Below are 20,632 nucleotides of genomic sequence, written 5' to 3' on the forward strand. Positions count from 1 at the left end.
GAAATTTTGGTATTTCCGTTGATCCGTACAATAAATTTGCATGTTAGCCTAAACATTTAGTTTTCTGTAACATTTAGATTGAATATTTAACATTTGATGAAAAGTTACAAATATTTTACTAAATGTTGTAAAAAATTACTCGAAAAAACATGTTTTTGTAAGGTTTTGAGCTAAATGTGGAAAAATGTTGCCGTTAATTTCGGCATGTTTCACTTTACAAACGGCGCTCCATACTGGTTCAGCATGCAAACCTTTGCCAAAATGAGCGTATTTAATATTAAAGTAAATAAGAAGAGCTAGCTTCACAGCATTAGCCTAAGTCCACCGGCTCTGAGACCTCAGACTTCAGACTTCTTCCATTTCCTCTGTAATTATTACAGAAGTGTAGCTCATGGGGCTGAAAGGTGCTTTACGCCTGCATTCTTTCAATTCGCCAGCAGGGGGTGAAAACAAGTCCAATCCTGTAGACGTCTGAATCATCTGAAAACAACGTTGATATGTGAGCTCAGTCGACTCTTTCCTGATGAATTTATGGTCTTATTGAATAAAACACGATGTTCACAAATAAAGGTCCCATCATTATGCTTTAGCTTGGAGCCATCTGTTAAGGTGCTACTGTAAGACTGTGAGGTCTCCCCCCGTGTCTCAGTCGCGTCTGCGACACGCTCGTGACGTTTGGTTTTAGGCTGCGGTAAAAACATGACTCAAATAATGAGGTAAACATTAAAAATCTCAAACTGCTTTCCAAGGATTCTCACACTCTCCTACTTTCACGATGTCTTTGGCGATAACCGTCCGGCTAAACCAGCTGCAAGTTAAGGCGTCTTCAGTTACTCCACCACCTTCAGCTCAGGCTCGAGCTCCGCCCGGCTGCTCAGAGAGCAGATCTCCACAGGCCTGTTTATGCTGGCGCCCTCCTCCGGAGTGACCAGGGGATCCTTCCTGAGACTAACTTTCCTTTTTTGCCACATGTGGAGCGATCCGAGAATCATGATGCAGATGCACAAGGCCAGCATGAGTGAAACACCTACGAGCTCACCGTAGTAACTCTTCTCCTTCGGAGCCACGTCGTCGGGCTTCGCCCCGTACCGGGTGTCAGAACTACTGCTCTGAAGGTTCCTGTTTGTTCCGCGATGTTCTTTGGAGGTCACCTTGCCCGTAGGACTGGTTGTAAATCCGTTCTTTCTGTCATCCGTGGTGTATTCATCGGTGTGTATGAGCTGTGTCAGAAACATTGTTGGATCGTCGGTAACAATGCTCTCGTAGGTCTCGTCCGGCCCGGCAGTTTCATGGGTTCTTGGGGTCGAGCTAGAGCGCATCAGTTGTACGTCATAGCTTTCAACTACTTGTTTGTACCCGGCTTCCTCTGCCTCACAGCGGTAAACCCCTGAAGTCTCGTTAGTGACGACGAAGCTGAGACTGCCGTCATCTGATTGGATGAAGAGCTTCTCTGGCTGAGGGAAGGCCCAGGTCAGACTGGCCAAGTTGGAAGGTGTCAGACACGAAAGCCTCACCACTTCATTCATGTGAGCACGGACCGCTGCAGGCAGCAATGTTACAGCATCAAGGTTAAAACTCGGAGCTTGTTTCCAGAATATGTTCAACATCATTTCTCACAGTCGTCGTATCTGCCAACAGATTTTTACCTGTGATCTTCTCGGCCTTGCTTTGCCCCTGACATTTGTCTTCCACATTACCGTCGTCCAGGTTCTGAACCCTGAAAAGGAAAACAACATTGTGTGTGAACCTTTAGTTTCTCACGAGAACAAAAAATCCTCGAACATTTTTTACATCTTCATGTTTTGCAGATCATCCGTTGGTTGTAGAGCTGTTGGCCCTTTGCTTCCATATTCATCCTTTCACAGGACATGCTCCTGTTAGGATCTGCTGCAGCTTTAACCCTTTAAAACTGGTCGGAGCAGCTTTTGCGTAACTATTTTTAAATCCCAGTAGCACTACAACCACGTGAGCTAGCGCAATAATTTTTGTTGCATATGAAACCGGAGGAGTTGTACTTACATCTTATGCCATCAGCTTGTCCTCGGTCACAGTTTCCTTCCACATATAACTTTGCAAAAACTGCATAAAAAGCACTTGCAGCAACAAAATCATAATATTCCAGAAACACGCTTTGCTGATCCGATCAGCTGTTTGTAACACTTCCTACGTCCATCAGAGCGAACTATCGCATGTCCGCCATGACCTGCCCGAAACCGGAAGTGACGTCATTTTGCAGAAATGTAGTTTTTTTACCATCAGGGCCTCATGAGCCTATACTGGTGTTTTTAAAAGTTATGTTTGACTTTATGACTTTCTGTGTCGTTTCTGGGATGCTTAGGACTCATATTGCACTGCTGGAAATAGTTTATTTTGATGCATATGCTGCTTTTTTGCAAATTTGCATTATAATATTTATTTTCGTTTTTCCTGCAGTATATAAAAATTGGTGTATTTCAAAAATAAAACTATGAAGACACTCAAATAAATTTCCTGTGGTGGGAAACTATTTTGTGCAACTTTTTTGTATTTACAGTTTTGAGGGATAAGCCTCTTAAATTTCTCTAACTAGAAATATATGTTAAAAAAACAAAAACGATTTTAATTTTTTTGTAGTTTATTGCACTTTTTTGCAATTTATGTAATTACTATGCACTTAATGCAGATATATTATTAAAATCTAGGCTGTAATGGTTGTATTGATGTATAGCAACTTGAAATGCTCCCAAAAATGGCTCCACAGCATGTAAACATATAATATAAGCTCTGGCGGACTTGGTTCTATGGTCGGTCTTAAAGGGTTAAGCGTGGTCAAAGCTCCGTCTCACCCATTCATCACCTAATTTAATTTCCCCACATTAAATAAAGCCCTCTGTCTCAGGTGGTTGCAGCTTTGTTAAATTAGAGAATGTGTTGCTTTTGTGCAATTTCTTTAAACGTGTACAATGACAATAAAGGGCTATTCTATTTGACTCTAGTCTTAAAATAAACACAGGTGATAGTTTTCAAGCTTTCAAGCTGCAGCTACGTGTGAATGTTGATGGTCTACGTGTCATAAACACCAGAGAGTATCTGCTATACGTGGCATCACTCTCAGCGCTGCAAAGACGACTACAACGAATGAATAACGACAATTATTACAACAACGGTTACAAGAGTCCTGCAGCTGAATTGTTCCTGAAATCATTTTAACTAAAATCAGGGTTTCAGAAATGTTAGTGTCATTTATCGAGGACTGAAGAGCCCGCGATAGTTTCATCTAAAGCATCGAATCATTTCAAGACTCATTTCTTAAAGTGCAGTAGATAAAAAGACAAATATCAATCGGCTGATGGTTTATTTTGTATGTGCAGGTCACATCTGTTCTTGACTATCTCAGAGTAACTTTTACTTACATGTCCTCATCACCGCCACGCACACGGGCACAGGCCCCGCTAGTGCGGCTCCATCCACACAGAGGATCTCTGGCCAGGAGACACTGACTGCAGGTCGTGTAGGTCGAGCAGTTGGCCACGGGTACGGCAGTCACGCCTTCAGATGTCCCCACGTAGAGGACGCCCTGCAGGAGCAGAGAAACAGTCAGACGAATGCAGATCTGACAGTCACCCTGTGCACATCTCTACCTGCACCAGCGTGAAGCCTTGTGCTTCCCAGTAGTTCTTTAAGATTAACTTTTTAACTTTTTATTTTTTGAGTCAAAAACATTTGAATGTGAACAGGAGACTTTGTTTGCTGATCAGTCAGTGAATTGTGCACCTTGGAGGTGGAGAGGACCATGCTTTGGACCGTCTGGGGCTGGGCGAAGACCTGAATCTCCTCAATGACCCAGGGACCCTGATCAAGCAAAACCACTTTGTGGAGAAATCCAGACTCTTGGACAGCAGAGAGAAGGGATACGTCGTTTAAGTCATGCAAGAACCACAAAAACCCTTTCAAAGCTCTTTACTACGAGCAGGATTTGATCATTTTGATCACATGTCCATGCACGGACTGCTCGGGCTCGTCTCTGTTCACCGTCTCACCTGTGATGAGGAACAGGAGGGTATGCTGTTCATCGTTGGCTGCGCGTGCTCTCATCACAGCCACGCGACTGTACTGCTGCTCCGATGAGACGACGAGCGGACCTTTGCTGACGGGCGTCACAGGGTTTGTGGTCAGGAAACTCTTCTTCACTTCCCCCAAAACAGCGTCAGTGGAATTGCCAAGTCCACACTGTGCAGTGAACACAGAGGGTCAAACAGTAAGATCTGAAAACAGCTCGTTTATGACGCCATTAAATCATCTTCTGCTGCATCTTAATGAAGAAACGTTTTTAGTGCAGATGCAAACTTGAAAGGTGCTAACAGTACGTCTGACATAAATGAGTAAATCTATCTTTGATTTTACGATTGCTTTGAGGATTCAGGAAGTCTAGAAAGAAATGAACCCCCCACCGTTCCCAGGTAGCTGTGCGTTTCCTGTTGCGTACTCCACTGGTGCGTCCCCGATACGAAGGTCCTGTAGCTCCCCTTGAACACGTCTTTGATGTCCTCAAGTCTGAAGACACAAACTGCAGACACTGGACCTCTGGACCTGAAATAAACCAGATGGCAACGGTTACCTCGCCGTCCTGACTCGAACAGGTGTTTTTAGAAACAGAGCTAAAGTGCTGAAGTTGGAGTTGTGGGTTTGTTTTATTTGAGTCGACAATGATTGATCCTGCTGAATTTGATGGTTCTGTTGCGTTCGCTGCCATGGTTACCAAATATCCCATACATTAAAGGAAAATGTAGATCAAGAAAGAATCTCATTCCAGCCCAGCGACGATCCAGTGAAGATTCCCCTGATCCTCCACTGTTTATTTTAACATTACTGTCTCTTAAAAACTTGCTTTATTGAAGTTTTCTCATGCATGAACATAAAGGCTGCACAAATTTGCTCTTGTCACGATCAGGCTGTGTGCAGGCAGGAGAGGACCCAAACGCAAACTCACGGGGAAACAGGACTGAACTCAAAATACAGCTTTATTGCTCACAGAGGATAAAGGCGATACAAAATAATATGAAACTAAACTGGGAGGTACTAAGGAACTGACTCACGAGGAAACACACAGAGGGGCAACAGTCATGAGCAGTGTTGGTCAAGTTACTTGAAAAAAGTAATCAGTAACTAATTACTGATTACTTCCCCCAAAAAGTAATCCCGTTACTTTACTGATTACTTATTTTCAAAAGTAATTAATTACTTAGTTACTTTTTAAAAACACGATTTACAACCTGAATAGGTGATAAAGTGATAGATCTTTCAGCCCAATTCTACTTTTTCTGCATAATCATCATACAAAATGTAATCAAATGGAAAAGTCTCTTTTTAAAACTTGTTTTATTAGTTTTAATCTTTTAACTTTATGCATCAAGCAAAAATTAAATTATCTGCAACATTCTCTGACTGGAAGAAATTAGATGCAAGTAAAACACAGCAGAAAATAAATAAAGTCAAAGACTAGCGGTCCTGTTGCTCTATTTTCACCTGTAAAGCAGGAGTGGGGTAGGCGGAGGTTTACCCTGGTGCAGGTGTGCAGCGGTCAGTGGAAGAATCCGCGAGTTTCTCTGTGAGTTTCCCATTACGTCGTAGCTACTCGGTGCTTGTTTGGAAGTTTAGGGGTTTTTTCGCTGTAAAAAGAAGTTTTCTTCCCACGCACAACGGACACTAATGTTTTTGTCACTTTTTATGGAATCAAACTCAAAGTAAGGTCAGTACTTCCACGCTTTAAACGCTGCACGCTCATACTCTCTCTGCACTCGATATATGATCCATTGTTGATCTGCACACAGCTGTTGTCACGAACGTCGCACTCGCTTACGTCACTGTCATGAGACATTCTCGCAAAAAATCACGGTTTTAGTAACGCAGTAACACAGCGTTCCTACGGGAAAGTAACGGTAATCTAATTACCGTTTTTGCGATAGTAATCCCTTACTTTACTCGTTACTTGAAAAAAGTAATCGGATTACGCGTTACTGCCCATCTCTGGTCATGAGGGACACGCAGACATAAATACACAGAGGGTTAACGAGGGAAGTGGGAGCACAGGTGACGCTGATAATCACAACAAGACACGGCAGGAGTAAACGCAACACTGACGGGAGACTGTCAAAGTAAAACAGGAAGTAAACAGAGGTTCAGACAGGAGGAGAGAGCACGGACATAACGGGAAAACATGGAATAAAACACAAGGAGGGGAAACGAGGGCTCACAGATACACAGAGGGTAATCAAATAAGGAACATCTTAACTAAACAACCTAAGAACCACGGCATAAATAAAGAACAAAATACAAAACACACGAAAACTAAGAATACTGGGCCAACATGGCCCAGGACCATGACACTTGTACAGTAAATCTCTCAGCTGTGAAGGGGGTCTATGGGGTATCGGGCCCCCTGGGGCCGTATTGCAAGTATTGGGCAGGCAGGAAGGGACCACTTTGTCGACCATGGAGCCATGCCACCCTGGCTCGTGTTGTTTTCATCGCTCAGTCCCAAATAAGTAATCGGCAGAACCACAGCATGGGAAAATGCTCTGTAAGAGCTGCCACCAATCACTCATCTGAACCTCCAAGCTGGGAAATCTGGGGGTTGATTCTCAGCTGTTTATTTGGCAGTAACTAGATGTAACTAGATGTAACTAGAGTAACTATGTAAACATGGCTTTAATTAAAAACAACAAGCAGATGTGACAGGTAAAAGATTTAAGACCAGAACAATCCAAACATCATCCCTCTTCCTTCCTTCCTTATTGTTTACCTACCACTGAGTCGTGAAGACACCGTAGAACAGAGTGTCAGCGGTGTCGCCGCCCTCTGGTGGCGGGAGGGTGAACACATCCTGGAGAATGTTGAAGGGAAGCTGTTTCTCAAACTGACAGAGCAGAGTGGCTTTGGTGAAGGACGTCCATTTCTTCTGCAGAGTCCTCACTCCACCAACGTCGTCCTGTAAAACCAGCACAGAACAATCCTTCATGTAATATTCGTGTTAATAAGCACATTCACATCGTGCGCTCTCGCTGTTCGCTGTCACCTTGCAGACTTGAGCCACCCGAGCGGTTTTCAGATCGTCTACGTAACTGAACTCTTTCCCAACTTCACTAAAGAAGAAGTAGAGTTTCCCCTCTGCTGGGTCCAGTGATGAGCTGACGAATGTGGGCTCTGAAATACAGAAGTGCAGGAAGTGAGTGCAGAACAGAGTCTGTGCCATGTGGTCTGAATGTCGGGGAAAGTGATCAGTACTCAGCTGACAGACCGACGGGTGGAGACGGATTCAACACATAATATAACGTGTTTATCTGCAGCAGACAGAACTCTTTAAAATGACAAAGACGCTGCGACGTCTGAGACAAAGAGGAAATGAGCAGTTGGAGACAGAACGCAGGGAACTCTGCAAACCTCACCGTGGTTTGGTTGAAAGTATTCGAGCTGACACAAACATGTCTGATCCATGTTTGTGAGGTTTTTATGGTTTTTCCATGTCAGTGTTTTAAAGAACAGTAGTTATGACCGACATCTAAGTGTTGGCAGAGTCGCTGCCTTGATGTGTGAGACGGTGATCCACATCGAGGGTGTTGCAGCAGGTTATGGAAAAGCTTTTTCTGCTTTTCATTAATAAAAATGTCGTTTAAATATCAGGAACACTTCTCTTGAGTTACTTCACAACAACCTCATCACAGGAATATCTGAGCTTTAGTAGGCGGACGGATAATCGAGGATTTTGCTTGTGGATGCTCAGGAGGAGCAGCTCCAACAAAGACGCAGAGCAGCTTTGAACCTTTGCTGCTTTGGACCCCACAGACCCAACCTCCAAGGGCCAAGAAGAGTTTGTCCATTTGCAGTTTCCTGTACAAAACCTGGCACTGAATGTGCAACGATTTTATTTGCCACTGTGGCCTCCCTGCCCTACCATGCCCATGCAGGATGCTGCAGCAACTGTACGCAGCATAAACACAGTGCCCTGGCTGACATCTGTCAGCTGGATGTGCTGAAGAGTGACGTCCTTCATCCTGGTCTTTAGTGGCACCAAATGTTATATGTGGAACCTGTTTAAACAGGCAAGGCAAGTTTATTTGTATGAATCACCTTGTTGTTGAATTGTGCTAAAGTGCTTTACAGAGACAGAAGAAAATAAAAAGCATAACAAACAAACAAACAAACAAAACAGTATATAAAATCAAAAATCAAAACAGATAAAATCAGTAGTTAAAATGTAAGTTTTGAAATTTAAGCTTAAGTGTGGATTTGGTGTTTTATTCAAATGCAGCTGAGAACAGGTGAGTCTTCAACCTGGATTTAAATAAACTGAGTGTTTCAGCTGATCTGAGGCTTTCTGGGAGTTTGTTCCAGATATAAGGAGCATAAAAGCTGAATGCAGCTTCTCCGTGTCTGGTTCTGACTCTGGGAACTGATAAAAAAACGGATCCAGATGACCTGAGGGATCTGGAAGGTTCATACTGGGTCAGGAGGTCACTGATGTATTTTGGTCCTAAACCATTCAGAGCTTTATAGAATCAGAACTTTAAAGTCTATCCTCTGACGGACAGGCAGCCAGTGTAAAGACCTCAGAGCTGGACTGATGTGGTCCACTTGTTTGGTCTTAGTGAGGACTCGAGCAGCAGAGCTCTGAATGAGCTGTAGTTGTCTGACTGATTTTTAGGTAGACCTGTAAAGATGCTGTTACAGTAATCAAGCCTACTAAAGATGAATGCATGGACTAGTTTTTCCAGGTCCTGTTGAGACATTAGATCTTTTATCCTTGAAATATTCTTGAGGTGATAGTAAGCTGACTTTGTTATTGTCTTGATGTGTTTTTCTAAGTTTAGGTCTGCATCCATCACTACACCCAAATTTCTCGCCTGGTTTGTGGTTTTTAGGTGTATAGATTGAAGTTCTCTGGTGACCTGTAATCGTTTTTCTTTCGCGCCAAAACAGGAACAATGAGACACCGTGGCTCAGGTAACTGGACAGGTGCTTTGGTGTGTGTGTCGAGTGGACAGTTTTACTGAGATCCTGACGAAGACTCAGATATGAGAAGATGAGACCTGAACACCAGTGTGGACGACTCCAGGCCCATCTTTGGCACAGTTCTGAGTCCAGGATAGATTATAAAGCTACTTTTTTAAACATATTAAAGATCGGACACCCCAATCATTACACAGCATATGTCAACTCCACTCCACTGGAAACCGAGGCCTGAGTTTCACCTGCTCAAAAACTAAAGTGACTTTTTAAATAATCCTCTTTCACCACCTTGGGTTTGGAGGTGTCAGGACTCCTACGCGTGCTCCTATATTAGTGGTGGTTTCAGTGGTGAGACATATATCACATTATCACAGATGTGAATTAGGTGTGTGAGACAGATGTCAGTAATTAAGTTTACCACCAGCCCACATTCGATGACGCTGATGCAGATCCCTGAGTGTGATATGGACTAAAGTGGCTGAGCGCTCGTCACCAGCGTGATGCAGCCACACGTGGTGACATCTACCAAACATCAGGGTAACAGCAGAAGCTCACACATAACACGACACTTAGATTAGTCTTTCTTTAAATATGAGTTTTCTTTTTGGTTGATGAGCTAAGAGGTGAAAAAGGGGCGGAGCAAGCCTACATGTAGACCTGCAAAGTGGGTCATACCACAACTCTGGGTCATGGGGGGAAAATGGAATTTGTTAGGCTAGTTTCAGTGTTTTGTTGGCTGATCAGACAAACAGTTTTGTTTGAGTAGTTCTGTTACTTTGACCTCTTTTCTGTATAATTGAACCAAGTTTATTTTGGGGTTAAATAAAAAACCTTTTTTTGGAGTTTTCTTCACTGCTCCGCCTTTTGTTCATTTTGTGTCTGGAAGTATTCACTGAGCACTCGTCGTCTTTCATTTGTGTTGCCATATTTTAGGTTTTTCATTTGCCTGAAATTGCAGTGAAATTCAGGCGTAAAGCAGAAAAGTCCAGTTTGTTCTTTTCGTTTCTTTGTGACATTTTTCCTTCCCCTTTCCTCTGTCTTTATCTGACTGCGACACTTTGTAATCATTATGTGTCTGTTTGTGCGTGTTTAATCAAACCTGCAGAACGAGAACAGAAAGTGACACATCTGGGAGAAGCTGGGCTTTTACAGCTTGATCATGTTCGCTCACCTTCCAGTAGGCGGATCGACGTCTCCAGGCTGACGTCTGGACGGCCGTCTTTGCTGAAGTATCGCAAAATCTGTGGTTTGATTCCTCTGAAGTCGGTTTTTGTGGCTGTGAACAGCTCGCCGTCTGCACATAAATAAACATGAGAGCTCCGGGTGTTTGTTTTAAAGCACATGAGAACATACGACAAATGCTGCCTCTGCTTTGGTCAAATAACAATTTTCATGTATTCATGTGTGCCAACTCGCACATCAGTGTTAATATTCCTGCATTAGCGATCGCAGTAACCAGTGTGTCATGAAAACAGCCGAACATCTGATACATTTTTTATTAGATTGATGCATCTGTGTGCAGGACATAAACACAGGACGCGCTGCTGTGCACGGGGGAGGAAGTGACAGGCACGCTCTGTGTCAGAGAGTAACCTCTGCTGCTGTTTGTGGGTCACAGCCAGTGACACCATGCCACCCACAGACGCTTCATATGAAATTCTCTCACGCAACTGTGGTTTGTGCAAAAGGGGAAACAATAATTTATATTGCAGCTGAAATCCAAAGTGAATCAGATAATTTTCCGCTTGTTTTTGAATGCATTGCATCCAACGCATTAAAGGTCACAAAGTTAAGGCTTCAGATTTTTCCAATTCCAATTTTTTCCAATTTCAGATTTTCCCACTGAAAGCCAAACTTATATGGCAACAAAAACACAACAAAATACGGAAATTCAGTGAGAAATAACGCTTCATTTATAATGTAATTAAAGCTAAACTTTTGGAGAAACTGAAAGTAAATTGTCATACTGAAGACTCCATTACTACATTTTTATTTAAAAAAATAAAGAACTGAAGTAAAACTGTGACTGAAACTTAATAAAAGCTAAAAATTCACTCTCAGTTACTCTGAAACTAAACTGAAATGTGTAAAAAAAAAAAAAAACTCTGGAAAGAACTGAAACTAAACTTCTGCAAAACAAAAGGAAGATAAAAAACAAAAACTAGTGAAAAGTCGTTTAAATTCAGATTCTGCAGCACTCCTCATCAAAATATCAACTCTGCAAAGATTCTCGCTGAGCTTTGTGCAAACAGCTCGAGGTTTGAGCGCTTTATCGCTGAACGCGAGCCCAGCGGAAAGTTGCAGCTCAGCACACTGACCTGCGATGACGACGGCGCTCCTCTCGAAGGGGCTGAACGGACAGCGACCTTTAGCGCTGACTTTTTTGACCACAGAGAAGCTTTGGGTGTCCTGATGAAGACAAACAAAAGCTCAGCTGAACATCCAACTGTGTCTGAACTGTTAGAAAGCATTTATATAAGACAAGATTTTTCTCATCTGGTTAACAGACGTGATTGAAGCTGACAGCATGTATGAACTTACGATGTACGCTTCTTGGGGGCTGTAAGCGTAGCTGCCACAGGTGTAGAGATGGGTGGAGTTTAGAGGTTGCAACACGTGGATAAAGTTTGGACATTCGTTCTGCAAAACAACAGAAACTGAATAAAATCTCCACATTACTTCCTTTCCCACACGCACTCCTGTTGACTCCTCCGTAGCTTTAAACAGTATGAAGCTCTTCTGGTTCAAATATCTCAAAGTTTTATCTTTGGTGGGTGTTCTTGCTTTTTTATATACAGCTACATTAGGGCGAGGAAAGGGAGGGACCAACGTGGAGTGAAGTGATGTGGTCCAGGAATCAGGGTTTCAATTCTCTGCAGCGTTAAATACATTTGGATTGTTCCTTACTGGTGAAAATTCACCATACAGTGAAAAGAAAAAGTATTCATATTCACAATTCCTGCTGTCTGGATTTTATATTTACCCTTAAATCCTTTCCTTTCCCCGTGCAATCCGCTGTCTCTTTATCAGACGGACTCCACTGCACCTGAACAAAACACAGATGAACTGTTGGTACTCCGGCATCACGGGACCTCAGCAGTAAAAATAATCATATTTCAGTAAAATTCAACCTTCTTGTTCAGTCTGATGACGTCACTCTGGTTAATGTCCAGTGACAGGATGGCGTTTTGTGCCCCAACATAAAGAGTGGAGCTGTCCCTGCTCAGCAGCAGAGCGGTGGCGTTGTGGAGGTCACCGTGGCCAAAGTGGAGCAGAGGTCTCTCTGTGGAGTCTGGACACAAACACAGAAACCACAGCAGCTGTTACCGTCTGAGGAAACTCCAGGTGGCACAGGAGCTGGACTCAAGACGATGCACAGCAGGTTCAAAGAGAAAGCTAAACTGAGGATCTCAGTAAACACTTGGAGGAAGCTAATATTAAGCAAACATAAGGGCCTTGCTCTAAGATCTCACGCAGGGTGATTCAGGCGCGGCGTGTCAGAGCCGTGTGAGGGAAAACGCTCTGTAACCTTTAAGGACGCCGCAGAAGGGTCAATTTAAAAAGATACGTTTAGATAAGTGTCAGAAGTGCAAACAGCAAAGGAAGTACATCATACAAGTTTATCAAAAATGAAAACATCGAAACAAAGTTTTCCGGCGCAGCTTTGCTCTGCGCTGTGGTTTCTGTTGATCTTCAGACGGAGATAAATAAAGCTCTGCAGACCAGATGGAGACGAGAACAGGAGGTGAGAGGACGCAGCTCGGTGAAGCTGACCGGCACAGAGACAGCAGCCTGTTTGTGAGGCTGCAGGTTTGGAGAGGATGTGGTTCAGAGCTGCAGAGAAACTCTCCACATGTGAACGATAAGATTTAAAAATAAGAGCGCAGAAACATCTCAGCGGCAGATTTCTCAGCAGACTCTTGTTTACAGCGTCTCAGTCACGCTGCTGCCGTCTCTGTGATATTTCTGATCACGTGACATTTTATTGCTTTACTCCTTTAAGCTTCAGTAAAGACGGCTCCTTCTTACTGACGCGATTCACTTGCTGCTTTCTGCTAGTTAGAGTCTTGAATGTTACATCTGAACCTTTTAAAAACTTAACAGGAAGCTGGCTCAGTACTTCCTGCGCTGTGCGTGGCTATTATTAATGAATGCAGATATATTTGTACGAAGGCTACGTCCACACATACACGGGTATTTTTGAAAACGGAGATTTTCCATTTTTTTAAAAAAAATCCGTCCACACGTAAATGCCAAAAATGAAGGAAAACGCTGCCAGGAACATACCAAGCAACAGGTGGCGATATATTCCTAACCTGTAGAAATGTTGGCCAATCAGAAGTCTAGAAGCCTCGGCGGGAAAAAGTAAACAAAGCTGGGGCATAGAAGCAGAACCGAGTCGTATGTGTGGAGGGACAGTAACTGTGTGTGTATATGTAAGCATTTAAACACTGCAGAGACAAGTAACAGTAACAGTATTGTAGAAATTCATTTCACCGAAACAATAACGTGGCGCACAGTGTGACGTCAAAAAAGGCGCACACCTTTGACGCTCAGTGTTCTCGTCCACACTAAATGCAAAAACGGAGTTTTAGAAAATATTCACCCTGGCCGGAGTTTTAAGAAATCTCCATTTTCAGTGACCGAAAACGCCGTTTAGGTGTGGACGAAAGGTGCAAACGCATCAGAAAAATTAGCATTTTCAAAAATACCGGGGTAGGTGTGGACATAGCCTAAGACAATAAAACGTAAAGTCATCATCAGCTAACGGGACCCCTCGTTTGCGTCGCAGACTTTTAGCCTAACAGGGTGACTATATTTTGATTTCCAAAGTCACGAAGAACTTTAATAAAACTGTTTGCTTAAAGTAACTTTAACACACTTAAACGATGCTTCCTCTGTGCGGTTAATGAATAAAAACTGTCATGTAGGCTTTTTGGTCAACAAGTGCAAAACAAGAGGACGGTTGATGACGTACTTTAGCTTGCATGCAACCAAAGCCCACACGAGCATGACTCAAACTCGCAATTTAACCAGAAACCAGAAATCTTACCAGATATTTCAATCTTTTCATAGAGATTAGTTTGATACCAACAACTCAAATAAAATAACTGAACAGCAAACTGAACCACTGAAGGTCATAAAACCTGAAAATTATCTGAAAGTTGGAGGATTTGAGAATCTGTGACAAACAAAATAAGGAAATGTTTTTGTCAGCAGTGAACCTGAAGCTGTGACCACGTTAACTTTGTGCTGAAACAGCCGTCGGACGCTCAGGTGGATCCGATCGACCCACCGGAGGCTTGTTCACCTCAAACATGCCTGATCGATGACGTCACCTTCAGAAGATATTCACTAAAACATCAACACAAAACCACAGATGTGATGTGTGTGCATTATGTGTAGGGCTGGGTATCGTCACTGATTTCTAGAATCGATTCAATTCCGATTCACAAGGTCCCGAATCGATTCGATCCACGATTCGATTTAATTCGATTCGATTCGATTCGATTCACTTCGATTTGAATCTGGGAAATTTTGACAGTCAGAAATATTATAATTCAGATCAGTACAGTTACATATTTTTGCATCTATAAAAAGGAAGCTGACACACGCAAGACTTTATCAATGGTGTGAGCATCACAGCAGATGCCTTTGTGTCAAAGTAGCTGAGGATAAAACACAGAAAAACATGAAGGCGATTTTCCTGGCCTGGGATTTTATAAAAATATTCTGCAGTACATCAAAAACGAAAGAAAACCATTAATCAACACATGAACATTACCTCTGAAGTTACAGCGGTTTTATTAGAGACACGGCTAAGCGTTTTGCATTTTGCATAATTTTAAAAAGTTTAAATTTGTTCAGTATTGAGCGGCAGAAATTAGGTTTTCTTTTCGGAAGTATATAAAACGAAAAAAAAAACCCATCGGCCGACAGCGCTGTAAACAACGGTAGACTTGTGCTTAACAAGCAAGCAAATAATGCAGAAAACAGTACAGAGAGAGAGAGGGGGAGAGCGAGAGAGAGAGCTGTGCATCGTGGTTGAAGCAAAACAGTAAAAGTCAGAGTGAATACATGACGATGTTTATGTGAAGCGTAGTTTGGATCTTCTTTTGCTGCTGGTTCGGTCAATATTGTTTGGAGGGAGATAAAACTAACAGCTTTAGAATCAGCGCATAAAGGGCGTGAACACAAAGCGCGGACCCGCCGACAGATCAGAATCAGCGAGCTGTCGGCTTTCAGCCCCAACCGTGTCCGTGCCGTCAGGTGAGAAAGGCGACATCTCACTGATTCTGATCCGCGGGTTGCGCTGTGTGTTTAAGTCTTTGTGCAGAATCCCTGTTCCTGCTCTCATTTACTGTCTTAGCTGTTTGGTGGTTGTTGAAATTTTGTGAGATTTCACCAGAGATTCTGGCATTTCGGGCAAAATAAATTTATATTAAAAAATCGATTCAGGATTTTAATGAATCGATTTTACGTTATCCAAGCCAGAATCGATTTTAATCGATAAATCGATTATAAAAACCCAGCCCTAATTATGTGTTTCAAGTGGAATATAAAGAAATGAGGGGCAGCTCAAAGACTTTTGCACTGGGGTGAAAATGTGAGCGCTGATGAATTCTTTAAGGACTCTGCACCCACTGAACTTGTTTTTAATAGTTCAGCACATGTGCTTTTTTAATTGCTTTTGTTTGTTTTTTGTTGTTAGAATCTGAATGCTTGAAAGTAATAAGAAGCATCAGAAAAAAGAAAAAGTGTCCGATTTTATTCTGACAAAAGAGGGACGGCTCTCTGGTCGGTCTGCTCAGTGGATCCACTTCAGGACCAAAGGAATGCTCATCATCTGAACACCAGCAGATCAAACTGACAGAAAAGCGTCTCCTAATCACAAACACGAGACTCCGATCAGCAGCAGTCCTGTCAGAGGAAGTTTGTCTGGTCTCAGACAACGAGAAGCGCCGCTCAGGGCAGACATGTCGCGATTCCCAGCGAAGGACAGAAAAGTGAAACGAATCCTGGCTGAAGATCAGTGACAGCAACAAAACGGCTTCACTGTTTTCTGCTTTTGTTCCCTTCAGAGTTTCTTCCTTTGTGTTTTCTTCTTTGTCCAACGACATGTGCTTTTTGTGTGAAGCCTCACTCTATAAATATAAAACCTCTCATTATCACACATGCCACAGAGTGGTTGATTATGGTTTTTAATATATATATATATTTCCCCATGACAGCGACCGCGGGAACATGCAGTCATCTCAGCCTCAGCTGACCTGACTTTGTTGTGATAGAAGAACTGAACAAACCAGATCTGAGTTCTGAGTTGATCCGATTGTTGGAGCAGTCAGAGAGGCCTGGCAGGATCAGTTCAAACAACTTGATCACGTTGAGGAGGGGGGGGGCAGCTCCAGGCGTCAGGGGCCGGTGTCCTGCAGGTTTTAGATGTTTCAGCTGATTTAAAGGCTAAATGACTCCTCAACATGTCCTGAAGTTCTCCTGCTAATGAACTAATCATGTGATTCAGGTGTGCTGACCCAGGGTGATCTCAAACCTGCAGCATGTTGTAACTTGAGACTGTTGACAGGTGACTTCATTAAATTGAGTAAAGTGGTTTTACCGACTTTCACAGTTTGAAACTTTAATGCTTGGCAGTGAAATCTTCCTTAAATCTTGCTAAACTGTGTCTTATACGCAGTTCTGGTTTCATCACATTACTTCTGCTTTCCAATCTCGCCGCAGGCATGAATGAACGTCTGTTACCATAGTTACGCTGACTCAGACTGGTTTTTATGGTTTTTTTATGTGTCACTAAAAGCCCGCACGAATAACGATCTGTTGGCCACAAAAGTCCTGAAAACACTAACTCTGACAGATTTATGATGTCATCGTGTCCCCCGCTGTCCTGTCAGCATTCACAGCAGAGCGTTTAAACACACCTCATCTAATCAAAGACATTAAAGAGCCACTGAAGGAGTCCTGATGGAAAACTAGAGAATTCTGCAGTTCTGCAAAGAGCCAATCAGCAGCCTGACCGGGAAACTCATGAGCCAATGGCGTGGCTGCAGCGATGCACCTGCACACAGGTGTGTGTTGGCAGAGAGAGTAAAGATGTTTAATGTGCTCATCACTGATTGCTGCGCTATCGTCCTCGTGCTGTGCGCTTGGTCTCTTCTTTCCTTTGTTTTTCTCGGGCTGTCTTGTTTGTGTTTGACCTTTATAACAAATTTGTTGCAGATTCAAAAGTTTCTTAAAGTGCAGCATTGCTCCAATGTTTTCAATATGGATTCAGGAGCTTAACAGATGTACAAAGGTTTTCTCAGCGTGCTTTAATTAGCTGTTTGTTGTTTGAAGCTCTGGGGGAGATGTCAGAGACGTTCATCACGTCGTCGTTGTGGCCGCGTAAGGCTGTGTGAAACACGGCGCTAGCCACCATAACCAGAACCATAACGTGTGAAAACGCTGTCAAAGTCGCAGGCTTTTGAAACTGGCCGAGCGTGAGACAGAAGAGACTGATGCAGGCTGAGCCATCAGTGAACTGCAGCCAGTCTGGAAGATGATCTAGCAAATGAGAAAGTCACCATTGCTGCTGCGTAGCAAGCAACACTAAAGGAAGAACTTCTGGACAGACTCCAAGGTTGTACTGGGGTACATCAACAACGAGGCCCGTGGTTTGCACACATTTGTATCAAATATGATCTGCAAAATAAATCTCAGTACATCAGCAGCGGTGATATGTTTGCACTGCAGCAGGCTGTGGAGGCTTCTCCAGCTGCAGAGGTAATCCCCGAAGAAGCTAAAAGTCCTTTCATTCCAAAGGACCACCACATAACGAGGATGATAATAGCTCGCTATCACGAGCAGGTTAAACACCATCAACGAGATCAAATGTTGGATCCCAGGAATAAACAGAAGTGTTGCATCAGTGTGTTCAATGCAGGAAACACAGGAGGAGCAGCCAGAGGCAGACCTGCCGTCTGAGCAGGTGGATCAACCTCCACCTTTTACTTCTTGTGCTTTGGAGTCTTTTGGACCATTTTTCAGAAAGTGAGGGTGTGATGAGAGATGTAATCGCTCTACTCTTTCACTCTCGCCTCTTTGAGGACGTTCTTTTACGAGGCAATGTCTGCTGTTGGCAACTCACTGTTTCTAGAAGGGATCTGAATGTTTGGTGACATCGAACAGGCAGATAATCTGAACAAGTGGAGATCAGAGAAACAATCAAATAATAAAGATGAACCATGTGACAGGAAGTGTAGTGTTGCTCTCAGAGGCTGTTTAAGACAACGACTACATCCTTTACTGACTAAAGGCTTCATGCACAGATTATTCTGTTTCCATTTTGTAAAAAGCCTCGCGCTTTAAGGTCGTTCTGAGGTTAGAAATCATTAGTGTTACATTTCTCTTCTTTGTGTAAATGACCTTTACATGGTCAGACATATTTGAGATATATTTTCACATATATTTGTTTTAAAAAGTTCCTGCTTCGGTTTAAAGTTCCTGCTTTTATTTTAAAGAAGGAAAAAGGAGAAGCAGAAAGAAATGCATGTTACCTGTGCTAACAAGGAGCTGACCGTGGCACGAGCTTCATTCAGCCTTTAATAATTATAGCAAACTGTTGTTTAACGGAGTTCATGTGGAGCTGTGAACTAGTGAGATGATATAGTGAAGCTTTCACCTGCTTGTGACTGTTTAAGCTGATGTTGGAGCTCTTTGTTCAGACAGGTTTTAATTGGCCGCTCTGGGATATAATAAATTTACCTATAAATCGATTAACCAAAGCTGGTGGTTTCCTGAGGCTGATGCCATTGCTCAACTCGATAAAGGACCAACTTCTTTTCTGAAATGGAGAAGTAACTGTTGCACCGAGCTCTGAGTGCAGGCCTCCTGCTGCACCCACACTGCTGTTACTGAGCTGTGTGCAGTTCAGCCCGACGCTTCTCTGGTACGCAAACTTAGCCTGTCTCCAACTTCTGGAGCCTGACGCTGTCCCGTCCGTCATCCTGCCTGTCAGCAGCTGTGTTTTTACACTGAAGGTGACAGCGGCTGCATCATTTATATATGAATCAGAAGCAAAGAATGGAGAATGATGAAGTTCGCTCGGATCACGGGTTTGGGTGGGAACATCTGGAACTGCGCAGGTCCCCGCGAGAGTTGATGATGAATCCCAGCTGCTTCGATCCCACTGCTGTAAACACGTATACGCATTTCCAGCGTGCGAAGCCAAACGATTGCACAAACTCTCCTGGAGAACTCGTGTCCGCAGCTGCAGCCACAGAAAGCGATAGCTCTGAAAGTCCGTCCAGCTGACAAAACATCTGGCACGACTCCTCTGCGCGTCCACGCCCGAGCACAGCGCAGCTTTGACACAGCTGCACGTGACTGATTAGTAAAACACTGTGTGGGCCGAGTTGGTGTCAGAAACGTGAAATACATCAGTTTGTGCGCAGCGTGGATGAAGCGCGGCGCCGGTGTATTGTGCAGTGCGCGTTACTGTTTGCAATATGCAGCTATGTGTGAAATCTTTCCTGTTAGATCATTTTCCTGTTTTCAGACAAACTCGTCATATTCACGAGTCTCAGCTGAACATGTGACCGGACTCTGTTTCACAAGCTCGGAATGAGGACAGCACCCCGGGGACGTGAACGCACCACAGCAGATATCACAAAGTTAAGACTGATTTCACCAGGTCTGTGTTAGATGGTTCGTGTAAAGCGCCATCGGGCCGTACAGAGGCATCTCTGACTTTTAAGCAACAAAAAAGCTTTTACATTTTTCCAAGACAAACAGATGAAAACATCACCTCTCACGTCACAGTAATCATCATTAACCCCGCACTGAGAAAATCTGCTTTTGGGAGCAAAACTAAAAAAACATCCAAAGATTTCATAAACTTTTTTCCCTTTAAAGAAAAAACAGAACCGTCCAATAAAAGGAGGGACGGAGACTCGAGCACAGCATTAAAACAACGCGCTGGACTTACTGAGAGCGAAGGAGATCCGCGGAGGAGAGAGGGAACCCTCGGAGCTCAACAGGAGGTGGAGGAGGAGGAGGAGGGCTGGGAGAGCCATGATGGATGAGCTGATGGAGGGTGATGGAGCAGAGCTCTGTTAAACGTGCAGCTCGTCTGTCGCCTCTGCCGAGCTCTGAGTCAATGCGGCTCTGATCGCTGAGCGACACGACCACAGCTTCCTCCTGCAGCGGTCGGAGGTCAGAGGGAGGAGGGTGAAAGCTCCTCTGCACAGCCTCAGTGCTCGGCTGAGCGGACTCGTGTCATGCTGTGCAGATAACACTAAAGACGCAAAAATAAGAGTCTCGTTTGTTCCTCTGAAAGCTGATTAGATCACTTTGTTTTTTTCTCGTGTTCCTCTGCGGTGCTTATTTCACATCCTCCCTCATCAACCCACTGCTTTTCCGTTTCACCCCACGGGGCACACATGTACGGGAAGAAAAAGCATCTGTCCTACAAACCAGCGCGGTGGAGACGATGAAGACCGCTTCAACTAGTTTCTGCTCCAACGCGAAGAAGCCACCGAGCACGAGTGATGACCTTTAAAATGCACCTTACAACACTCACATGCCAATTTGTTAGTTAACCGGGTTTGAGTCCTTCCACCTCCAGACCTGCATTAATTCTTCATGGCAGAGATTC

The 20,632-nt window shown here is 43.6% G+C and overlaps 1 protein-coding gene across 1 annotated transcript; it reads right to left on the reverse strand.

The window, feature by feature from the left end:
* Positions 1–206: 206 nt before the first annotated feature.
* On the reverse strand, positions 207–20,174 carry LOC102782974 (semaphorin-4B-like). The gene is made up of 14 exons (XM_087848568.1): positions 19,964–20,174; positions 12,117–12,277; positions 11,969–12,031; positions 11,527–11,625; positions 11,304–11,394; positions 10,157–10,279; positions 7,055–7,182; positions 6,786–6,967; positions 4,431–4,569; positions 4,020–4,209; positions 3,754–3,869; positions 3,393–3,556; positions 1,647–1,717; positions 207–1,540 (listed from the first exon to the last, which is right to left on the reverse strand). The coding sequence occupies exons 1-14, from the start codon at positions 20,049–20,051 to the stop codon at positions 831–833; spliced, it is 2,325 nt and encodes a 774-aa protein (XP_087704694.1). The 5' UTR covers positions 20,052–20,174; the 3' UTR covers positions 207–830.
* Positions 20,175–20,632: the final 458 nt, after the last annotated feature.

The sequence above is a fragment of the Neolamprologus brichardi genome, chromosome 11, assembly GCF_056152115.1.
Source record: "Neolamprologus brichardi isolate AB-2024 chromosome 11, ASM5615211v1, whole genome shotgun sequence".
Lineage (NCBI taxonomy): Eukaryota > Metazoa > Chordata > Actinopteri > Cichliformes > Cichlidae > Neolamprologus > Neolamprologus brichardi.

Excerpts from the sequence above, each read along its gene's own strand:
- LOC102782974 (XM_087848568.1), bottom strand. The coding sequence starts at position 20,051 with ATGGCTCTCCCAGCCCTCCTCCTCCTCCTCCACCTCCTGTTGAGCTCC. Across the intron at positions 4,570-6,785 it reads GGTGTCTTCACGACTCAGTG|GTCCAGAGGTCCAGTGTCTG; the intron begins GTAGGTAAACAA and ends GGTTTATTTCAG. Across the intron at positions 1,541-1,646 it reads CAAGGCCGAGAAGATCACAG|CGGTCCGTGCTCACATGAAT; the intron begins GTAAAAATCTGT and ends TGCTGCCTGCAG.